The 22109-nt window shown below is 45.2% G+C and overlaps 1 protein-coding gene across 1 annotated transcript in view; it reads right to left on the bottom strand.

Annotated features, from left to right (window-relative positions):
• Positions 1 to 18686, bottom strand: part of LOC121192236 (IQ motif and SEC7 domain-containing protein 2-like) — a 98524-nt gene extending 79838 nt beyond the window's left edge. The window contains exon 1 of the mRNA XM_041053827.1: positions 17956 to 18686. Coding sequence (XP_040909761.1) covers positions 17956 to 18686 — 731 coding nt within the window. The remainder of the gene's footprint in view (positions 1 to 17955) is intronic.
• Between the last annotated feature and the right edge of the window lie 3423 nt (positions 18687 to 22109).

Genomic DNA, 22109 nt, shown 5'->3' with positions numbered 1-22109 from the left:
AACTTTCACATTAACTGTGTGAACTTATTATTCCTGTTAGTGACTGAGCTCTTTCCCTCTTCAAGAACTACTGAATAAAACAAACTACAGTCCTGAGAACAAAATGCCAGAACGCGGCTCTGCCCAGAGAAAACGGAAAGAAGCTCGAAGGGTTCAGAGATGAGCTGTTACAGGCAGGAAGTATAAACCCCATCTTCCCCATAGACAATGTTACAGGACTGATGTCATGTGTCTTTCGTCCTCTGAGGATGATGAAGTTAGTCAGTTAAACCATCAGTCCAAATGATTAACAACTGCGCAACGAAATACCTGGTTCTATAAAACGGCGAAGTTGGGGTAGAGGTTAACTCAGCTCCCAAGGTGCTTTTCATCAAGAAACATCAGATCATGGATGAATTCTCACACACACATTTCACCACAAAAAACAAATCCCGAAAAAGGTCGAGAGCCTCTGCACAGTAACATCTCTCCGCCTGTCTCCCCCTTTAAACCCACTTTCTTCTTTTCCTTCACCCTCAGTAAGAATAAAGTACCCCCACCCCCACTCTAACTCTAACCTTCTCCCCCCTTTTCTATTTCCTCCCCCTCACTTTCTCTCTATCCAGGCAGCGTACCAGTTGTATTAGTATGGAGCGAGCGAGCTGCTACCACTGCAGAGCAGGCTGGAGTCATTCATTACCATACTGCTACCATACTGCAGAGGGCGAGAGACACAGATACGTACAGAGAGAGAGAGAGAGAGAGAGAGAGAGAGAGAGAGAGAGAGAGAGAGAGAGAGAGAGAGAGAGAGAGAGAGAGACCAGCACTGCAGAATGAGGCAGAGGTCAGAGAGCTATCATCAGTTATTTTATGATCAATAATCCATATATCACTGTCAAATTAAGCGCTACGTTGGTCTAACTACTCTTCAGTGACATCACTGTAATTGGTCACCTCAAGTTCACACCTGTCACGTTACTGCTGCTGTATCTTTAAATTCATGTACGTCGACCCTTCTGCCACCTTCTTAGTGAAACGTTTAGAGAAAAGTTCCTCTAACGTTGTAACTATAATCAGATGAGAACATATCCATTTTTTTCATGTGGCTACAAGATCATATTTAGCCGCGTCACATCCTGCATGTGTCTCTTCACTGGACGAATGGAGATCAAACTGACGTCCACGTTGTCTCCTGACTCTGGGTGTAAGGTCAAACAGCATCTCTGTAATGTAGTACTACACACCTGATCATTTTTAGGAAATAATGAGTTTGGTTTCCAGAAAATTCGATGGAAAATACACGATCTGAAAAATGTGTTTTTGTGTAAGGACACATCAGCTACGAAGACGCGTTAGGATGAGCCAGGTTTGGACATTTTAGTGGAAACGGTGTTTACACCTCAAACCTCTTTACTTACTCAAACAGTCAACTTACAGTTCGGGGTATGCCACTGAATCAACATCATGGGCTCAGTGTTGAACACAAGGAGTTTTCCAAGTCCACATCACATTAACTAGACAGATGGATAGATGGATGGATGGATGGATGGATGGAGAGATAGATGGGTGAATCAGTGGATAGATAGGTGGATGGACCTCAGCAGGCAGAGGCAGTGTGCTGCTTTAACAGCTGTTATGTAACCTACAAAATATGAATAATTATATTCAGTGCATGAGTGTTTTAGTGTGTACAACCAGAGTGCAATTTCAAAAATGTCAAAGGGCTTATGTAAGCATGGAATAGGTGTGTGTGTGTGTGTGTGTGTACACAGAGTACTCAGAGTACTCCTTAAGTTTACTGTTTTACAGCTGAAGAGACAACTTCCTCTGATACAAGCTAATATGGACAAATGTCACATGACCAACGGACCAAACCATCGAACCACCTTTAGGTCATCTTTGACTTCACGACCTGCTTCACTAACACAACACCTGAAGGTCCTCAGTGACTGAGGAGCAGCACTGAAACACCTTCAGCAGCCCAGTTCTCATTTAAATACTGATTTCACCCGGAGTAAGATTTATGTTAAAAATATTTCTGATTGTAAAAGGCACCTGAAAGCACCTCCCACATACCGTGATGAGACTGGTTATTGTGCTCGCTGTAGTAAATGTGTAAACCTCTGTATTGTACTAACCCAAACTAAAATCAACAGATTTTCTTTACAGATGCCTGGTACTTAGTGTTTTCAGCCCTGAGTAGTGTCTGAAGGCTCCTCTAAGGCTGCACACAGCCCAGCTACCTTTACCGTTAATGAGGTACAGTCTGAGAGGTGAAACCCAGAAGAAGTACTCAACGCACTCGTTCAGCTTATTGCTCTGAGGATGCGGTCACAGCTGAAGGAGACTCATATGAGTGTGTCAACAGTTTTATTAACTCACTGAGACAAAAACAGGATTTGTCATCAGAGTAAAGAAAAGAAGCTGCTGTTGGATTTTGTATTAAACTACAGTCTGAATCATTTGGATCTAACAGGGACTGTGTGAGTCACCTCCAGGGTCTGTCAGGATCAGTCTCCACTGCCTGTCCCTGTATGGTCACAAACAGCTGCATCTCTCTGACGGTGACAGCTGAGGCTGAAGCTGAGGCTGAAGCTGAAGCTGAATTTTATTATAAAACTTTTATCATCAGTTCTGAAACAGTTTGAAAATAAAAACTAGATGATGAATGAATGAAGCTGAGTTGGTTCCACTCCTTTGTGATGTTTATCACCGTATCAGTGTTTCATGTTTACTGCTCATTATCTTGATGTAACAGTGCACAGCAGACGTGAACCTGCGTAACAATCCTTTGTCTCTAATAATCTGTTTGGATTAAACTGAAATTAAAGAGGAAGGGATGAAAAGGTCAAAGGGAGAGAGAGAGAGAGAGAGAGAGAGAGAGAGAATTACATAAGCTGCGTTCACACATGCTCCGACACCATGAACTTTTCCTGACATCATCACGCCGAGGAGCTGCATGTGTGAGCGGACATTACACAGACTTCACTGTTCCTGCCCTGACACAGAGCCTAATGTCCGACTGAGTGAAGACAGCACATCACTGTCCAGAGAATCCACAGCGAGCTAGTGGGCGTGTTGAATATGTCCCTATCACAACACCTTTGTGCTCGACCCAGGCTCCGCCCCTAAACTGCATGTGTGAAAGGACACACATTCTATGGATTCTCTGCTGTGGCTGGTAACCTCAGTGTGATGTATGACTGCGGAAACTGCACTTCACACCCACAGTCTCCCCCACTATCTCTCACCCCTTAACATCTCTCTCCTTCACCATTTCATCACACTCACACACTGTCACAGATTCACTCCCTCTCTGTCTCCCTCTCTCTCTCTCTCACACACACACACACACATTACCCACACTGCCTCTGTCTCTCGTCTTGCCGTCATCACTCACACAGCTCTTCACCTCCTCCTCCTCCTCTTCTTCCTCTCACCTTCCTTTTCTTTTATGCTCTCTCTCTCTCTGACCTGTAACATGTGACTTCACTCAGCTGGTTTTACATTTGCACCGACTCATCAGTCCAAATTCACTTTACTAACATCTTTAATGCAGCAGGAGAGTTTACATCTTTTCAGCTGAAGCTTCTGGAAATGATTCACAGCGTCTCTGCTCTCTGCAGAAATGTCTGACTGTCCAATAAAAATAAAGTTTTGAAGTTTTGAATAATGCTTTGGGCCAAACGAAGAGTCTGCAGTGACAGAACATGCAGGCGGTCCAACAACAACATTAAAATGTGTTTACTGAAGCTTTTTCTATAATTAGACAAAACACAAACCTACACACAGAGAAGTGGTCGCCACTTTGTTACTGCTGTTTGAAAAGTGCTATTTAAATAAAGTTCTTACCCCCCCCCCACCCCCCCCTGTCCTCAGTTCAGCCCTGTCAGTTTGGCTCTGTCAGATTACAGAACGCTCTAATCTGATTACAATCTCATTTCAATCTCATTAGCTCATCTAACGGCTGCCTGTCGCTGAGTCACTGCCACATGTCAGAAAGCCTGTCATAACACATCACACACACACACACACACACACACACACACACACACACACACACACACACACACACACACACACACACACACACACACACACACACACACACACACACACACACACACACAGTCCTGTCTGTTAATCTGTGTTCACAACATTTGAAGAGTTTGAATTTTAAAAACACCACAGATGCTTTGAGGGGAAATCAATACGTTTCATATTTTCCACATCAGGTTGTGTGAAACAGATTTTCAGCTGTAAGATGAATATTTCAAATTTTAATTTCATCATGTAATCTAATCGAGCTGTGACCTTTGACCTTGTCTGAGGGGAGTAAGGGGTCAAAGAGAGAGAGCTTATAGAAAAGTGAACGTTAGACTTTTTAACCGTTTTAGTTGCTTGAACCTGAAGCAACAATCACCAGTATTTTAAAATAAATAAATAAATACTGGTGTACTGGGACACACTGCAGTTTTATAAAGGATGCTTTTCTATGAATCTGGTGCTGGTAAATGTTAGCATGCTAACTGCACGTTAACACAGCACAACTGTGACATTTCATAACATCTGAATAACAGAGTGAGTTCACAACTGATACACAACAAGAAAACAAAATATCACAGCAGCACAAAAAGTATTTGTCTGTTGAAATGATGCAGAATGTGTGTGTGTGTGTGTGTGTGTGTGCATTTACCCTAGCCGTCAGTTAACACCCTCTGAGAGGTGTGAAAGACATCCTGACAAGCTCACAGGAAGGAAGAAGGAACTGATTACGTGATGTCAATTAATGTCAGTTATGTGAACTGACATTAATTGACATCAATTAACTGATTAATGGTCCAATCAGAGGTTGTTACTCGCCACCTCTGTGGTGACACAAGGTATGAAAGCGGCGGGAGGCAGCATCTGGAGGAGGTCAGGGAGACGTTCAGCCAGATGCTGTGAACTTTACTCCTCCCACAGTGAGACCACGTCAGTCAGTGGTGTGGAAGCAGCCTCTCACCGTGTGACGCTCTCAGTCTGTCTCCTCCGTCCCCGTGATAACGATCCCGTCATGAGCCGCCGCTCTCAGCTCCACACATTTCAACTCACAAGATCCAACACAAGGAGCATCGAGCTGCCGCAGCGTTTATCTGATCCCTCGTCAGTTCGACGCCTGATCTGTGTCTGAGACAGTGAAACTCTCGTCTCGCTGGCGAATAAGATTCATTTATGTCTTGTTAGCTAACGCTAGATAAACTGTTACTGTTGTAACTGAACTGCTGAAGTGAGTTTCTTCTTCTGGTGTTTTGTCAGTTACCAGCTTCAGGTGCATCACCACCTCCTTCTGGACTGGAGGACGGACCCTGGTTTACATGATGGACTGCAATCAGACCCGTGATCTGACCAACAGAGACACAGATGTGTGACTGAGTGTCTGAAAGTGTCTTTAATCTAATCTGGATTTTATCTGGACACAAACCAGCTCTCAGTCAACACACGTTTCCATGTCTGGGTTTCTGTTCGTGTGTCAGTGACCTGCTAAACTAACGAGCCCGTGCAGGTTCTAACACTTTCTCAGCCACGATCGTCCGAGCGTCCACAAACTTCCTGCTCTGCAGAGGAAGAGACAGACGAGCACCGAGAGTCAGAATCAGCTGAGGGAGCGATGCTGCGTTTCAGTTTTAGCAGCTCCAGAAAGGAGGCCATGCCAACAGTGTTGTTAAGGGCAACCGTTGCAAATGAAGAAACATGTTGTCACGGTAACAAGGACTGCGTGTGTGTGTGTAAGTGTGCATGCGCGTGTGTTTTAAATAGAACCTCCACTGCTGCTGCTGCTCACAGATGATTTACTGTTTCCAATAGGTTACCCCCCCCCCCCCCCCCCCCACACAGGCAGACACACACACAGACACACACACAGACACACACTTACACTGTAAAAAATCTCCATGAATTGATTTTACAGAATACTAATACACGGCGTCCTAAGTTTATTTTCACAAAACAAGGACAAATGTTGAATTTAAATTTCAGGTCAGTCTAAACAACGTGTACAAAGTTATTTTAGGAAATATTCATGATACCTGACCTGCTCATGCTTTCTGATTCCTACAATGAACTATTTTAACACTAAACATAATTTATTTAGAGGAAATGTAGTTCACTCACAGTTCTAACTTGTGATGTGTCTGAAAAAATCCCATGAACAAGCAGAGGAGAACCACTTCCCTCAGACCTCTGTAGTAAATGAGCCGTGTTGTGTGAGCTTTGTGTGATTCTGTGAAGTCAAACACACATAATCCTGCTGCTCTGTGACGGCCACTGTACAGGTGATGTACAAACATCCTAACATTTCCACCTGATAACAAGTAATAATTCAATGAAAGTAAATTAATGAATATCATTATCCAATCACATCACACTGTGAAGTGTGTTCACAAAGGTGTTACAGCTTTAACGCTCAGGCATGAGACTGAAAGCATTAAAATGAGGGTGGTGTCGCCGTGTTTCAGCCCCCGTCTCCACAGGCTGCTGTTTGTTCTGAGAGCCGCCAGATGTTGCTGTGTTTGCGGCGTTTGAAGAACCAAAGCTGGGAATCTTTTTCTGGCAGAAACAGATCTGAAGCTGAAATGAGGCTTCGTCAGTCTGAGTGACCATCTGCCAAAGTTACAGGCTTTTCAGTGTAAAATTCCCTCTTTAGTTCACAGAGCCAGGATGTGGTTAGCTTAGCACGGAGAGGAGGAAGTTAAATCAGTAAACTGAAATATAAAGACAACAACTTTTTGATTTTAGAGGGAAGGACATGCAGGAGCTGAACTTCTCTCAGAAGCAGAAAGACTAAGTGTCAACTGGTCCATGGTCCCATGTTGACTTCTGCACTACACTGCTCTTCTGAGGAGGTCTGAACTCTGAGGTCTGAACTCTGAGGAACAACGAGGTCCGAGGCCTCAGGTCTGAGCGGGAAACGTGTGATATGTCCTGCGACAGAGGGCGCCGCGTCCACAGCTTACACATGTTACATGGTCTTTCTTTCTCTCTCTCCTTTTGGCCGTTGTGTGTCTCTAACCTAACTCCTGGCTTCTGACTACACTGCGCACACACACACACACACACACACACAGACACACACACACACAGCTGGGACCCCAGGGTGTTGTCCTGCGGCTTGGCTCTGAGAGGCAATTCATCACCTCTCTATTCATATCAGCTAGCCTAGTTTCCCCTGCAGCGACACACACACTCCCACACACACTCTTACACTGCAGCGACGACATGCACACAGAGCAACACAATGGCAAACAGAGGACCAAACACTAACACACACACACACACACACACACACACACACACTCGCACACACACACACACACACACACACACTCTCTTACACTGCAGCGACGACATGCACACAGAGCAACACAATGGCAAACAGAGGACCAAACACACACACACACACACACACACACACACACACACACACACACACACACACACACACACACACACACACACACACACACACACACACACACACACACACACACACACACGTACGTGCAGGGCTGGCTGATGATATTTAACTACAGTGCAGCTCCATTCAACAAGCCTGCGGCACTCAGCACTGCTGCAGCCCCCCCCCACACACACACACACACACACACACACACACACACACACACACACACACACACACACACACACACACACACACACACACACACACACACACACACACACACACACACAGCAGCAGCAGCAGCAGCAGCAGCAGCAGCAGCAGCAGCTGTCACACACTCTGGGCTGAACATAGCAGATACTGTGGCTCACATTCACCCATCAAAGCTGCCGACTCTGCCCTACCCCACGGTTTCTGCTGTGTTTTTAAGGGTCACTTCACCCAAATCCCATAAAACTCTTATTCCCAGTTCCCTCAGTGAGATACGACAGAGTGGACGGTAAGAGTTTGATGGAAACCAGATCTAAATCTGAGCTTGTTTAAGATCCTGGTCTGATCAGGACCGAGTTACTCTTCGTCTTGGATCCTGACCTTAGTCCATGTCGATGGTTATGTAACGTAAAAATGAATTTTCTGACTGTGAGTTTCTAATGTGACTGAACTTGCTGCACTTCCATGTATCGGATGTGACACGTCGCAGACTACGAGACCACACAGAGCAGCCTGTGCTGTTGTCACTTCCTGTTCACTCAGGTCCAATCACGAGCAGCCTGTTCGTTGACCATCAGTGACACATCAGTGACGTGATCGCTGATAAACCAAGTTTGTAAAGAAAAAGAAAGTAGATTCAAAGAGAAATGAGAACAGGTTTTCACCACAGTCCAGCACTGAACACGTGCTGAGCAGTGCTGAACTGGATCAGTGCCTCAGATCTGATCTGATCCCTGCAGGTTCTAACTGTGCCATTTCTCCCTCCACTCAAACTACCTGCTCTTCAAACGTACATTATCATAACTTTATTTGTGTTGCTGTGTTGTGCTGACTTTGTTCTGGACCTCTGACCTTATTCTCACTTTACCTGGATAAGAAACTAAATAAAAAACAGAAACAGAAAAACATCTGCTGTCTGTAAACTACAGAACAAAACTGACGGGGAAGGAGTCAAAGGTCAACGACCAAGAGTCAGAGGACGACCGGAGACGAATCAAGTACGATGCTCAGACAGAAACACGAGTTACCGTGCCACCCACGCCCCCGTCGTCCAAAATTAAAAAATACAATTCCACAAATGAAATCCAAGTACAAGTACATCACTGTCCTCTTTCCACTACAGCAAACAGCAGCCTCAGTCAGAGAGCAGCTGGTGAACATGGTGGAGCATTTAGCAGCTAAAGAGCCAGATGTTTCCCTCAGGAGCTGGAGGAGACCAAACACAGAGCAAAAAGAGACGGAACACTGGACTGAGACTCATCAGATGGACTCAGAGACCACTCCAGATGAAGGACATGTCAATGTTGTGTTCACGTGTTTCTGTTGCCCCCCAGTGGCCAAATAAACCAGCTACTGCAGGCTTGAATGGGACGTACATGATGTTTAAATGTGTAATGAACACTGCAGCCTCTAGGGGCCTCTACTCCAGTCCAGAGCTCCAGCTCTAGTTTGCAGTTATGCTTTGCATTACCCTACATATCCCGTACTCTTTCTGCGCTCACACACAGGTGTGAAGCATACTTCACTGTGTTGCTGCAGTGACCCAGTTTCCCTGCGGAGATGATTCATGTTTCATTCTAATCTGATCTCAGCTAATCTGAGTTAATCTAAATGAAAGAGCAGTTACACCTGTAGTTGAATGAGTTCCTGCACTCAGGTCTGTTTGCTGGTAAGTGTTCGTGTAATGTGTCAGCCCCAGTTAACCAGGTGCGTGTGCACCTGCCGTCCTTGACAAATGAAACTGCGGCTCATCCTGATCCTTATCAGTCAGGAATGTGTCTAATCTTTAAAGCAACTTTCAGGCTCAATTCACTGTTAATGAGTCCAGGAATCATGAGAATGAAAGCCTCTCTCAGCGCAGCCAACGCCACCTCAGGTTCACTTGGCGGCCATGTTTGACAGCGTCGGTGGAGGACAGCTCTCGTAAATCACGAACTAATGGACTGTTGGTAACGAATGTGACGTTTTTGTAATTTCTGGTTGTTATAAATGATCAAAAGATTAAAGACTTCAGTGCTGATGAATCCTGTATTTCAGTGTCTTATTACCAACAGTGACAGCGACTCCTCATATTCTCTTTGCAATGATATGAAACAGAAAAAGTTCTCACGTTAGAGTCGAGGGGAAAAAAAGCATATTTTTGTCTGAAAATGCCTCAAGTGATTAATCAAAACAGTTGTAGGTTAATCAATTAATCAACTGATCAACTAACGTTTGAGCTCTAACTCAGCAGCTGCCAATGATCAAGAGAATCTGAAGTTGTGGCGATAAGAATATTATAATCCAGAGATGATTTACTGAATCATTAATCAGACTGAATCACTGAACATGATTCACATTCGAGAGGCATCATGGGAAATGTAGGAAATCACTAACTGGGGTAGAAGGGGCAGGATGAGTTCAGTAAAGAACAATCACTGCAGTGTGTTGCATGTTCCTGACGCTGAGAAGATTTTTCCCCCTCCACAATGAACAACTGGCAGCTTTTTTCCCAGCATGCAGTGCGACTGTCCTCTCGGGTTTTGCTGTAGCATGGATGGATTACTGGCGATGTCATCAGACCGAGACACACAGCAGCAGCAGACATTTTCTACCAGCGACACAGGAGATACTGCACTGCTGGCCTCAACACACACACACACACACACACACACACACACACACACACACACACACACACACACACACACACACACACACACACACACACACACACACACACACACACACACACACACACACACACACACACACACACACAAAACCCTGGTCTGAGTTCTTGGTTCGAACACCTAAAGCGACTTTTGTTCACACGTATGACTTAAGACTCGTGTCTCCTACGAGTAAAGGTGGAAGTTATGATACTTATTCATGTAACTATCCAATCGGCCAATCAGCAGCCGCGCAGACACAGGTCAGAGCTTCAGTTCATGTTCACGTCAAACATCAGAATGAAGAAATTTTCGCACACAACAGCCTGTAGAGTTTATGTCAGGAAGGTGGAAACACCTTGCTGATGAGCGAGGTCAGAGGGGAATGGTCAGACGTGTTGAGGTGGATGGACTACAGCAGCAGAGACCACGTCAGGTTCCAGTCCTGTCAGCCAAGAACAGAGATGTGAGGTGGGCATCGCGGTGTCAGGTCAGAGTGAGTATGTTCTCTTTTACTTTGGAGGAGTTAACTCAGAGAATTTAACAGAAAAAACTGGAGATCCTGGTAAATCCTGTGGTTAAACTCACTCTGATCTGTTAAAGAAACACATTAAGTTTTATCAGCCACCTTCAGTTCATGTCTGGTGCTTTGGCTGTTTGGAGCCGATTCACATAAACGATTCAAGTTGTGGACTGACTGAACATTCAGCAGGCAAAGAACTGAAGTTTCCGGCTGTCCCTGAACTACCACCACGTGTCACGCCCTGCATATCTTCTGCATGAAAGGCTGCAGTTTTTACTTAAACTCTGCTGTAGAGTATAGAGCTGGACAGATGCACCGTGAAATAAAACTCACATCTTTACATCAGCTGGCTGCCAGAAAATCCTCTGTGCCATCTGTGTGCTGCGAGGTCTGCTGCCAAAAATCCGCTTTTACAACACACGATGATTAATGTGCTTTTATGTAACTAAACATTTACAAATCAACACATAATAAAACACTCTGAACTCAGGTGAATACAGGCGAGGCTGGATGGGAGCAGAAATCATTATTAACCTGATTCCAATGAGACATTTTTTTTTTATGTTATTTTATGCTTCAGAACCAGGCCTCAGTAAACCAAACCTTCAACAGCAAATAAAGGGTGAATACGGCCTAAACACAAGCAGCTGTAAAAGAACTTTAAATCAAACACAGTCAAAAAAGCAAAAACGTGGTTTGAAACAGAAACTGTCAGATAAAATGGGTGAGACACATTTCACTCTGAGAGAAAAAGATCGGTGCACAAACCAGAGTGTGGAATAAATGACTGTTTCATTAATGTTAAGCAAAAATTTCAGGTAAAAAACAAAAAACCCAGCAGCCTCTAGAATCAAAGTTTTGTGTGTGTGGGTGTGTGTCCATCTCCTCCGAACACAGATTTTGTCGCTTCTTGTCAGAACGTTTACATGAAATGTAGAAATTAACATCAGTAATAAACAGAAAAATCTAAGGAGCTCATCTGTAACAGCGGCTCAGCTGACTAATGTTTCCTGTTTGCATTCAGTTGGATCCTCCTCTGGATTTTTCACACATTGCTAATGTTAAAATGCTGATGTTTTGATTTTGAACAGAAGACCAGACTCTCATCATGGACCTGAGGTCCCCGGTTGGACCCTCTTGGCCTCAACCTGTTCAGCTTCCTGCTCGGTCACCGTGACGTCGCTGTCAATCAGAGCGACTCAGCTGAAAGTGTAAATGCATCTGTGTGTGAGCGAGCGAGCGAGCTGCAGAGGAGCCGAGTGTGTGTGTGCCGTTATGAAACCACCGCCACTTTCTCCTCCCTCCTCCTCCACCTCCTCCTCCTCCTCAGCCTGCTGAGCTGTTGCCATGACAGCGCGGCATTTATCCCTCCTCCTGAACCCCCCCCACCCCCCCCCCCCCCACCAGCAGGCTCCATGTCTCATTTCCATGTTGCCAAATATAACAGACAGACGGACTGACAGAGGGAGAGAGACACGACACTGTGCATGATTTGTCTGTGTGTGTGTGTGTCTGTGTGTGTGTGTGTGTGTGTGTGTGTGTGTGTGAGCCTCGACATCCAGGTCAGCCGTAGAATGATTACACCAACAATCAGCACAACTGATATCATCAAACTCCTGTCTCTCACACACACACACACACACACACACACACACACACACACACACACACACACACACACACACACACACACACACACACACACACACACACACAGTCGCTCTAATTAGGTTGTACGAGTTGCAGGGTGACTACGGTGAGCTGGAGGGGACAAGTGCTAATTAAGAGATTGTGAGTTTTTGTGCCTTGCTGCATTTAAGCTGGACTGGAGATGATTTAGGAAATGGTGTAATACGATTAAAAGTTATTTTTAGTTATAAAAAGATGATTTTAAGGATCTGAGGAGATTTAAAATCATTGGCTTTGACTGACAGCTGAGAAAATATTTAAAACCATGTTTAACTGAAGAGGACGTGGAGAGAGACAGACAGAGACATGAAGACCGTCTCCATCAGTGTCCAGTTTTAAAAATTTAAAAATTTCATTCTATGGGTCTTTTTACAGAGCAGCACTGAGGTAAGAGTCTACAGCCAACATGAGTGTGCTAACCTGCTGATGTTATGCAGAGACCATGTTTACCAAGTTTACCATCTTAGTTTAGGGTGTTAGCGTGCTAACATTTATTCAGCGCCTAATATTAACTGTCAGCAGAATTAATACACCGCAGCCAAACACAGCGATTGAATGATTTAGAATTGGTTCTTAATGATGAACAGTTTTTATTATTTATTTTGCACAGTGGATGGAAAAAGAGATTCCTCCTCTCACCGAGGCTCCTCCTCCTCTCACAGTTAAAGAGGCAAAGGTTGGAAAAGTTTTAGTTTTAAAATGAACCGTAACGCTTCTGTTTACAGAAAACATTTGCTGCAACTGAAACATTTCTCTCTCTTCATTTGAGGCATTGTCAGATTAAATCCAAGATGGACGTCTACAGCCCTGCTGCTGAGTACCTCATGGAAGCTTCCTTAATGTGTTCTATGGTGAGTCGCACTGCTGATAATCTACAGCCTCAGTCATGGATTAAAACCAATCAATGAGCGATCAATAAACAAGCTGATCTATGGCCCTGATAGGTTTTAACATATTGATCCAGACACATTTAATATTCCAACTTGGGGATGAAATTCATCTACAGCGAGGGGGGTTGGAGGGGGGGGGGGGGGGGGGGGGGGGGGTGTGAGGGGTGAGGGAGGGGGGGGCTGAAGGTAGAGAGGAGCTCTTACTACAAACAACTTCCTTCAAAGGTGAAAGGAGAGAAAACTTTCAGTAACGAGTTGTAAATCAAATCCTTAATGATCCACCAGCACAGAATCTGTCCCAGAAACAGAAACTGCACAACAAACCTCAAATGTCCATCATCCATTAGCTCTACCTGCTTAAACCTGAGACAGGACAGCAGCCAGACAGACAGACAACCAGTCACACTCACATTCACAGCTACACCGGAGCAGCCGGAGGAACCCCACGCAGGAGCGAGGAACTCCACACTGAAAGGCCCAGAGGGCCCGCAGGTTAGAACCCACAACCTTCTTGTTGCGGGGCGGATTTTAAATAAAACCTCAACAACACCGTGCCACTGACGGACATTTATTAAAGTACAACAGCAAAGATTAATCCAAACCTGTGACACAATAAATCAGCATGTGAATGCTGAACAGTAAGGTTCATAGTTACAAGCCGGCGTGTGCTGACCAGAAGTAAAAGTAGGAGCTGCAGCTCATCTGAGAGTTTATGAGAACGTGCAAACAGTCCGAGCCTCGCCTGAACTGACCTCATTACAAAGACCTGTGTGCTCGTCGTCATGCGTCGTCCTGCCTGGTCTGAACTGGAAACGTGTTCAGCTCAGGACCATCAGGCAACAGTCAGAGCTGAAGGTGCTTTAAATCCACCTCCAATAAACTACAAAGACACACACACACACACACACACACACACACACACACACACCTGGTGCAGCAGTGCTGCTGACCGAGCTCATTTACACTTCTGTTATCGTCATCAGCTCACAGAGGACGAGATGTCAGCAGCTGTTTACAAAAACAGGGTCAGAGTGAGAGAGAGAGAGAGAGAGAGAAAGAAAGAGGGAGAGAGAGAGGGAGGGAGAAAGAGGGAGAGAGAGAGAGAAATAAATAAAGGCCTGTTCAGATACTGATCACAGGGGAACACCAGGTCAAAACGGGGTACGAAAGAAAGAAAGAAAGAAAGAGATGGAGGATCTGCAGAAGAGAAGAGAAAGGTGAATGATGATCCTCTTTAAATTTCTTTTTTCTCTTCTCTTCATCCATGTGAATCCCACAGATCTGACTCCTCTGACTCCTCCACACCCACACTGCAGAACAACATCACTCTCTCCCCGTTCGTTACCATAACGCTTCTTCATCTCTTTCCCTTCTGGATCAACAGGATATAAAAGCACTGATGTTCAGTGACGTTCTGGCATCATCACAGTCTCGTGAGATAATATTATGTGACTCATACTGACTGCTCCTCTAATGTACAGATAAAAATCAGCAGCAGCATCAGATGGTGTTTGGATTTGTATTATCTGATACTGACTGAATACATCATGTTTCCCCAGAGATGACACTGCCTGTACTCCACAGACTGAAGCTGTGGTCAGAGTAAAACACGATATCTTAACTAAGCTATTAGTAAAAACAAAGATGTGACCTATATTTTTAGTTCAGTGTGTATCTGTGCAGAAACTCCCTCACATGCTGCTGAACACCGAGCTACAGGACGCTGAGTTCACCGTTTCCTTGTCTTCACTCTTGAATCTTTAATAACAGCATTCAAGGATCATACCAGTGTTTTGAATTTTTTATTCCGTTTAATGCACCTCGGTTAAGAAGTGTACTTCAGGCTGTGCTGTGTGGAGTCGACACTTATTGCGCTGCCAATCACAAACCCTTTACCGTTCGTGGCGTTCACATTTAAAACCTGAGTGTAGCCGTGCAGTTAGCTTGCTTTTAAGCTAATTGGCAACCCACCAGGACTAGTTGGTCAAACACAGTCTGGATTTATGAACCACCAACGCTCCAGATTCTTGAGATCCACGTGTCTCCATTTGCTGTGGGAAAACTATTAAATGCTGAATTTGATTCCTAATATCTACAAATCCATTCCAAAATGGCTTCAATGAGAAATCTATAATATAATAATAATAATAACTTCATTTATATAGCAATATCCAAGACTTAAAAAGTGTTTTACAGAACAAGATAAAATACACAACTGATGCCTGATTCAGTTCCATGGAGCTCTTGTACACATGAACACTGAGCACAATTCACTGTGCTTTTCATTGCCATATGGTTACAAATCAAAACCGATGCTAAACTATTTATGAAATTATCCATGTGACACAGTTTTGAGACTCAACGCTCACAGTTCATAACACTGAAGCTGCTGCTGCAAGTCTGAGCGGCTTCATATGAAATGTCTGAACTGCTTTGTCACGTCCTACAACATTTACAGCTTCCTGTGTGTGTGTCCTGTTTCTTACTGCTTCAGCCTCAGGTGCTGCGAGGTAAATCTGTGTGAGGGTGCTCTGCATTTTGCTGCATCATGCCCTATACGAAACCAGTCAGAAACCAGTGTAGGCAGCTCTGCAACATGCTGCCATGCCTCCGTGCTATAATCTGCCCCAGTGCAGTGTGGGATTTATTGGCTCACACTCAGTCACTTGAAGAGGCAGCAAGCAGCCGACTGTACAGTGAGATTTCATAACCAATCAGCCTTATCTTCACTGCTGTCAGACTCCATCATTGTTCTCTGCCTGTTACATCATTTGTAAGCTTGAGGTCAGCTTTTTCTCACGATATCAGCTGCACCTGAACGTCCCGTGACTCAGGGATTACAGCATTTTCTTCTTGAACTTTGATGCCTCAAGATGCTGAAGATGAACCAAGATGTGAAAGTCTGACTCACACTTGTGTACCTCTATGTACAATCTGTTTTAGTTTTTGGCTGCACATATGAGAGCTCATAAGACAAAGCAATAGTACTATTAAATCTGTCTCCATGAGTCATCACTGCGTTTCCCCAGCCTTCATTTCTGCAGGTCTGTCGGGAGCCTCTCTCCTCCTCCTGCTCTCGGTATTTGCAGAAGGGAGGCGACGCTCTACGTTCCCAACAGCAGTGTGAGCTCTGCAATGGTTTGAGCACCCTGAGCATCGATCAAGGTTAAAACCGTTTCAACTGTCAGCGGCAGCAATCGTCACGACCGGCGCTTCCCACAGGCAGCGGATCAGTGTTACCAGTTACAAAGGAAGTGCCGGGCAGACGCATGGGACAGCTGCAGCCCTGCATCACGTTGCGTATGGCAGCACACAGCCCCACGTGCAAAGACGACTGCCACAGACGGCAGCGAGGCTCCGTCCTTCTCAAAACTTCCTGATAGGATGCTCCTAAGATAGTGTTGCCAGGCAACAAACCCAATTTCAGCCAGCGAACAGGCTGAAAATTTATTCAGAGCAACAAAATTACAACAGAACAAGAGGAAAGAAACAAAAGAGGAAGCTACTAGGCTACCTGGTAAGTGGTTACCATGGTGAATGGTACAGCAAAGAACTTCACTTTTACATTAAGCATGTTTTCTTCATAGCCTTGGAGAGAACAACCAATCCTATTGCTTAGCAGAAATATCTATTACATAACACTGTTCAGTCTTTGTTCCACCAATTATCAGTGTTAGAGATGCTGTAGTCGTTTAGTTCGTCTGTCTCTGGAGTCTCACGCGCTCCTGCTCTCCTGCAATATGTAAATTACCACTACAACCTTCCACTCTGTAGCCCTATTAGCCGATAAAAGAATGAATATTTATCAACGCTGTACACCCACCAATCTCAGTGCAGAGAGGATGCACGGGGGTATCAGCTGCAATACAACCCCCCCCCCCCTTCTCCCACCACCACCACCCCCCCTTCGGAGGAAGAAACACTTAAGTGAAAAACTTTGACAACGTCACCTCTCCTACTTTGATAAATCACACTCAACAAAACAGCTTTGCCTTTAAGATCTGCTGCTCACATCTTTGTGCCAGTGAAGAATCAAGCAAAAAGATGTTTCCTGGTCAGATTCAGCAGGTGGGCACACATTTCTACGCTTGGACAAAACCTGCGTGAGAGAAGCTGCAAAGTTAGTAGTAACCAAAGTCAAAGATTAACACGGGTTTTGGGAAATCAGATGGTGGGATGACAGACAGACGCCATATTAACACTAATGCTCTACAGCAGCTCAATAACAGTCGCAATCAAGATTTATATGCATATACTCGACATTAGAAAACTGAATCTGGCATTTGAGCAGATTCTCTGCTGTGAAACAGAGTGCATCTGAGGGAGATGGAAAGCCCTTTGATTCCTCCTCAGTTTGATGGGCCTGTATTCAATATGGCATCCTATATCATTCCTTCTCATAAACTAAAAGCAAACAAACTTTATCACAAGATTTACAAACCAATTTCACTATTTTACCAGAGATTCTGAAGAGGAAAAAGTTTGACTTTGTTCAAGTCAACCCACTTCTGAGATTCTCCCGTGCAACCTCTGGCTTTGGTTGTAGTGAAGATACCTTAAACTCAAACTTACGATTTGTGATGGTGGAGGGTGTGGGCGTGGTGGTTGTTGGCAGCGTTGGCTCTGTGCAGGCGCTCAAGCCTCTCCTTCTCTTTCTCCACAAAGTTGGTGTTGGTGCCGGTGCTGGTGGAGGGCGCTCGGGTCAGCCTGCTGTGGGCCCGCGGCTGATCCCTGGGTGGGACTGGAGGAGGGGGAGGCGGAGCCGGGGCTGGGGAGGAAATCGGAGCTGGGATCTGGATCGGGACCGAGATGGAAGTCGGGGCTGAAGCTGAAGCAGGAACCGAGATAGCAGCTGCACTGGTGCTGTTGGTGCTGTTGTAGGAGTGGTGGGTGGAGGAGTGGTGGTGCTGCTGATGATGCTGGTGGTGGTGGTGGCTGTGGTGGAGAGGGATGGAGGAAGGAGGCTGGGGAGGAGTTTGGTGCTGGCTGTTGTGGTGGTGGTGGCTCTTGGTAGAAATGGACGTTGATGTGGTCTGAGTTGGTGGAGGCGGCGGAGGAGGAGGAGGGAGAGGAGGCTCAGGAGGAGCAGGTGGAGGAGGAGCAACAGGTTGCCGGTCCAAACGCAGGTCCTTGTTCTCCTGGCTGAGCCGGTCCAGTTGGACTTCCAGCTCCTCAATTCGGCGCCGCTGGGTCTCCAGAAGCTTCTGTTGGCTCTCGATGATGTTGTTGAGCTCAAGAAGGTATTCCACGGCCCGGTTGGGGCTTTCTGGACTGCCCTGGCCTGGGCCTTGGTTAGCATCCATGACTAGCTGGTCTAAGAGTTAGCACATAGGCTAATAGAAACCTTGAGCTTAATAACAACGGGGAAATGGCAACTGACCAAGGTTCACTAATGTTAAATTTTAAACTAAAGAGCCTGAACACTGTTGGATGTCACACTTGGTTGGATGCAGGTAGTTCGCTGTTAGCTATCACCGAGGCTAAATGCTAAACTTCTGCACTAGATGAAATGCTGCCTGAGTCACAGCCACAGCTGGTGCAGAGCCAAAGGCTAACTCGCTGAGTGTTAGGTACCAGAGGGGCAAGTAGAGTAGTGATGACACAGGCAAATTAGCCAAGAGGATAAAAGCTAAGACTAGCACAACTGACTAAACACTGAGAGGAAGCCTCAACACAACAGAGAAGAACTCGCACGTAATTACTACAATCTAAAACTACTGTCTAGACCCAGAGCAGAGCTGCCTCACTGTGTGCTCTAAAGTCCAGTCTACAACCTAAAACCTAATGTCTAAATAACTACAAAACTACACCCTATGGCCCTAAGCCCTACACCCTAAAACTAAACTACCCTTCACCCTCCCCCCCACCAGAGGTAAGTGGGGGGGAGAGGACTTTTTCTACTTCGAGCACTGATTTGAGGATCAAGATGGACCTCGTCCTTGCGGGCTCCAATCGGAGAGGTTTAACGAGTCGCTGACCATTCCCTGGTTCAGTCAGGTGTTCCTGTTGGGGTTCAGACCCATCGTGGTTGTAAAATAAACAAATTTCTAGTAGAGGCTGTCTTCTTCTCCCCCAACAGTCAGAGCAGAATGTTTGTCTTTGAGTTTGTCAGTGTGTCAGGTGTATCCGCTCTCTGCACTCCATACAGAAGATCAGGACATTGGTTTCCAAGAAACAGGTGTGCAGACCATGGCTGATGGAGACTTTATTTGTCCCTCTGGGTTAAAGATATAGCACATTATCATTGTTGAGCGGCTGCAGACACAAGCGACACTCATTTCTCCCAGCATCCAAGTGTTTCTCCCAGTTCTGCAGCAGACATGCAGTCTGCCCCACCACGTATGAACTCCCAAACAAGTTGTGGTAAACACCCCTGTGGTAATTCTCCAAATCAAACAGTCTGCAAAGTTTTCTGAGCAGGAAAAGAAATAAAGTTCAGACCCTCTCCATCGTCTCCAACACTGTCTGGAACCAGGCGTCGAGATATCAACACAACACAAAGCTCCACAAACTGAAAATGTAAGGTCTATCGAAGATCATCTTCTGACAAACATAGAAGACGAGAGGTTGACCTCTTCCTGGTCCATGGGTTCACCTGCAGGACTCAGCCAGTCTTCCTGCAGTCGGTGTGTCGGGGGAAGAGATGAGCAAAGGATAAATCTCATGTCAGACATTTGTCTTCTCCCTGGATACCGTGAGGCATCTGGGATTCACCGTCATTATCGTCCCGTTGGACGGCACTTCCAGATCCTTCTTCATGTCATCAACCCGTTACATGAAAAAGAAGAGAAAGAAAGTATAGATGAGACGAGGGTAGGTTATAAATGAGGGGAGTCAGAGTCAACAGGAAACATGAACTCTTTCTTTTTTCTTTCATCTGCCCCTCTCTTTTAATTCGTTTACTTCGCTTACTTTCACTTTTGTTTTTAATTTGATTTTCTCACTTGTTTCTATTTTGTCTTTCATGTTTCCTTCCAATGTCTTTTAATTTTCATCTTTCTCCTGCCTCTTTATCTTCATACTCTCTGCTTTCTTCCTAATCTTGCTTTTCTCTCTTGTTCTCCTTCCATGTGTTGCTGTCTTCCTCCATGTACTTTTGTCTCTTTGTGTTTCTGTTACTTTCTCATCTCCATCCTTTTCATTTCTCTCTCTCTTCCTCTGTGGTTGCTAGGAGTGTGAGGTCTCTCAGCCCATAAATACCAATGACATGCTCTGTCTAAGCCATCAGAAACAAGAAAAATCATCACACACCATCAGCCTCTCCTCCCACACTCCATCACTATCCCTCGTCTGTCTTCATCCACCTCTTTCTATCTATCTTGCTTCCTTTCCTTCATTTTCTCTCTTCGTTTTTACTCCTTCTGCCTGTCTACCAAATCAAACCTGTGGCATTTTGTGTGCATTACTATTTCACTGCAAAACCTGAAGACGATACACTTTGAAAAGACCAAAATCAGCCCTCTGTTAATGCACAAGCAAGCGTTTTATTTATTACTAAAGCTTCTGGTTTGTCATAACCCCCGACAGCTCATGTGACACTGAGGCCAGGGCCCAGACTCAAATCTCACATTTGCTTGGTTTCAAATAGACCTGGTGCTCCATGTCAGCCAGCTGGAGACCAATCAGAGCTCAGTAGGTGGAATTACAAATGTGGACATCATCTTCCTACATAAATTCATGAGAAATAGCAGCTGAAATCACAACAATCATGGATGAGACTGACACAGCTCAACCTTGTGTCCTGGAAATGAAGTTTCTATACACTTGAAGTGCAACAGCAAATACACTTGTATGAAATGGAATCACAGGCTGGATCACGTTCAGGGGGAAGGTGTGGCGGCTGAGTGGCAGGCATACACAGCTGTCACACCAGAGTCCGGGGTTCACGTCCAGTCCCGTCTGTGGTTCAGACAACTACAGCTCTTCGGTTAAGGTTTGGGAAGGACGGTGAACACACAGACACATACACACTAGAACACACACAAAGGAAATGGCTAGCCCTTTGGTCTGTACTGCAAAGTGGCCAAACAGTTTCAGCTTTTATATCTTTTCCCATTAAGCACATTCAATTATTCATGACTCACTAACTGCCCCCCCCCACCCCCCACAGGTTAAGGTCTCTCTCTCTCTCATGTGCAGGCTCTCTGCAGATCATTGGTTCGTGCCTGTACTGTCTTTTCCAAACATACCGTATATGAAGCCAGGCAGAAAGCATTTGATTAAAGGTTTTCTGTGTGTGGACACTTCACTGACCAGGCATCAGTGAGTGGCTGATATTAGTGATCTTTATAACGTATATTACAGAAAGACAGTGAGGACTCAGGTAAAGCTGTTTTTAAAAGTATTCCTTAAAATATATTATAAGAGATTTATTTCCTGGCCTGTTAAATTTCACTGCTTCGAGAACAGAATCTGAACTTTTCGGGTCTTTTCCAGCAGCTGACTTTGCCCAGCTGGGATCAGTCTTTGACAGAGGACGGAGTCTGGTCAGTGGGAGCTGATCAACTGAGCCGTCTCTATGACAACTGAGCAAACTCCATGACTGAACCAACCAGAGAGCACGAAAAAGCAGATAACGTGAATTTAAAGTGGTTGTAATCAATACTGTTACAATAACAACGTGTCAAACAACAATGTGAAACTACGTGAGACTGTGAGAGGAGTCAGTCGTAGCATCAGAGCACAGAAACAGCTCCGGTCACTGTAACCACCGATCCACGTCACCA

Source organism: Toxotes jaculatrix, chromosome 2 (assembly GCF_017976425.1).
Source record: "Toxotes jaculatrix isolate fToxJac2 chromosome 2, fToxJac2.pri, whole genome shotgun sequence".
In the NCBI taxonomy this organism is placed as follows: domain Eukaryota; kingdom Metazoa; phylum Chordata; class Actinopteri; family Toxotidae; genus Toxotes; species Toxotes jaculatrix.
The sequence above is the reverse complement of the archived record's forward strand: the minus strand, read 5'-3'. Positions and strand labels throughout refer to the sequence as shown.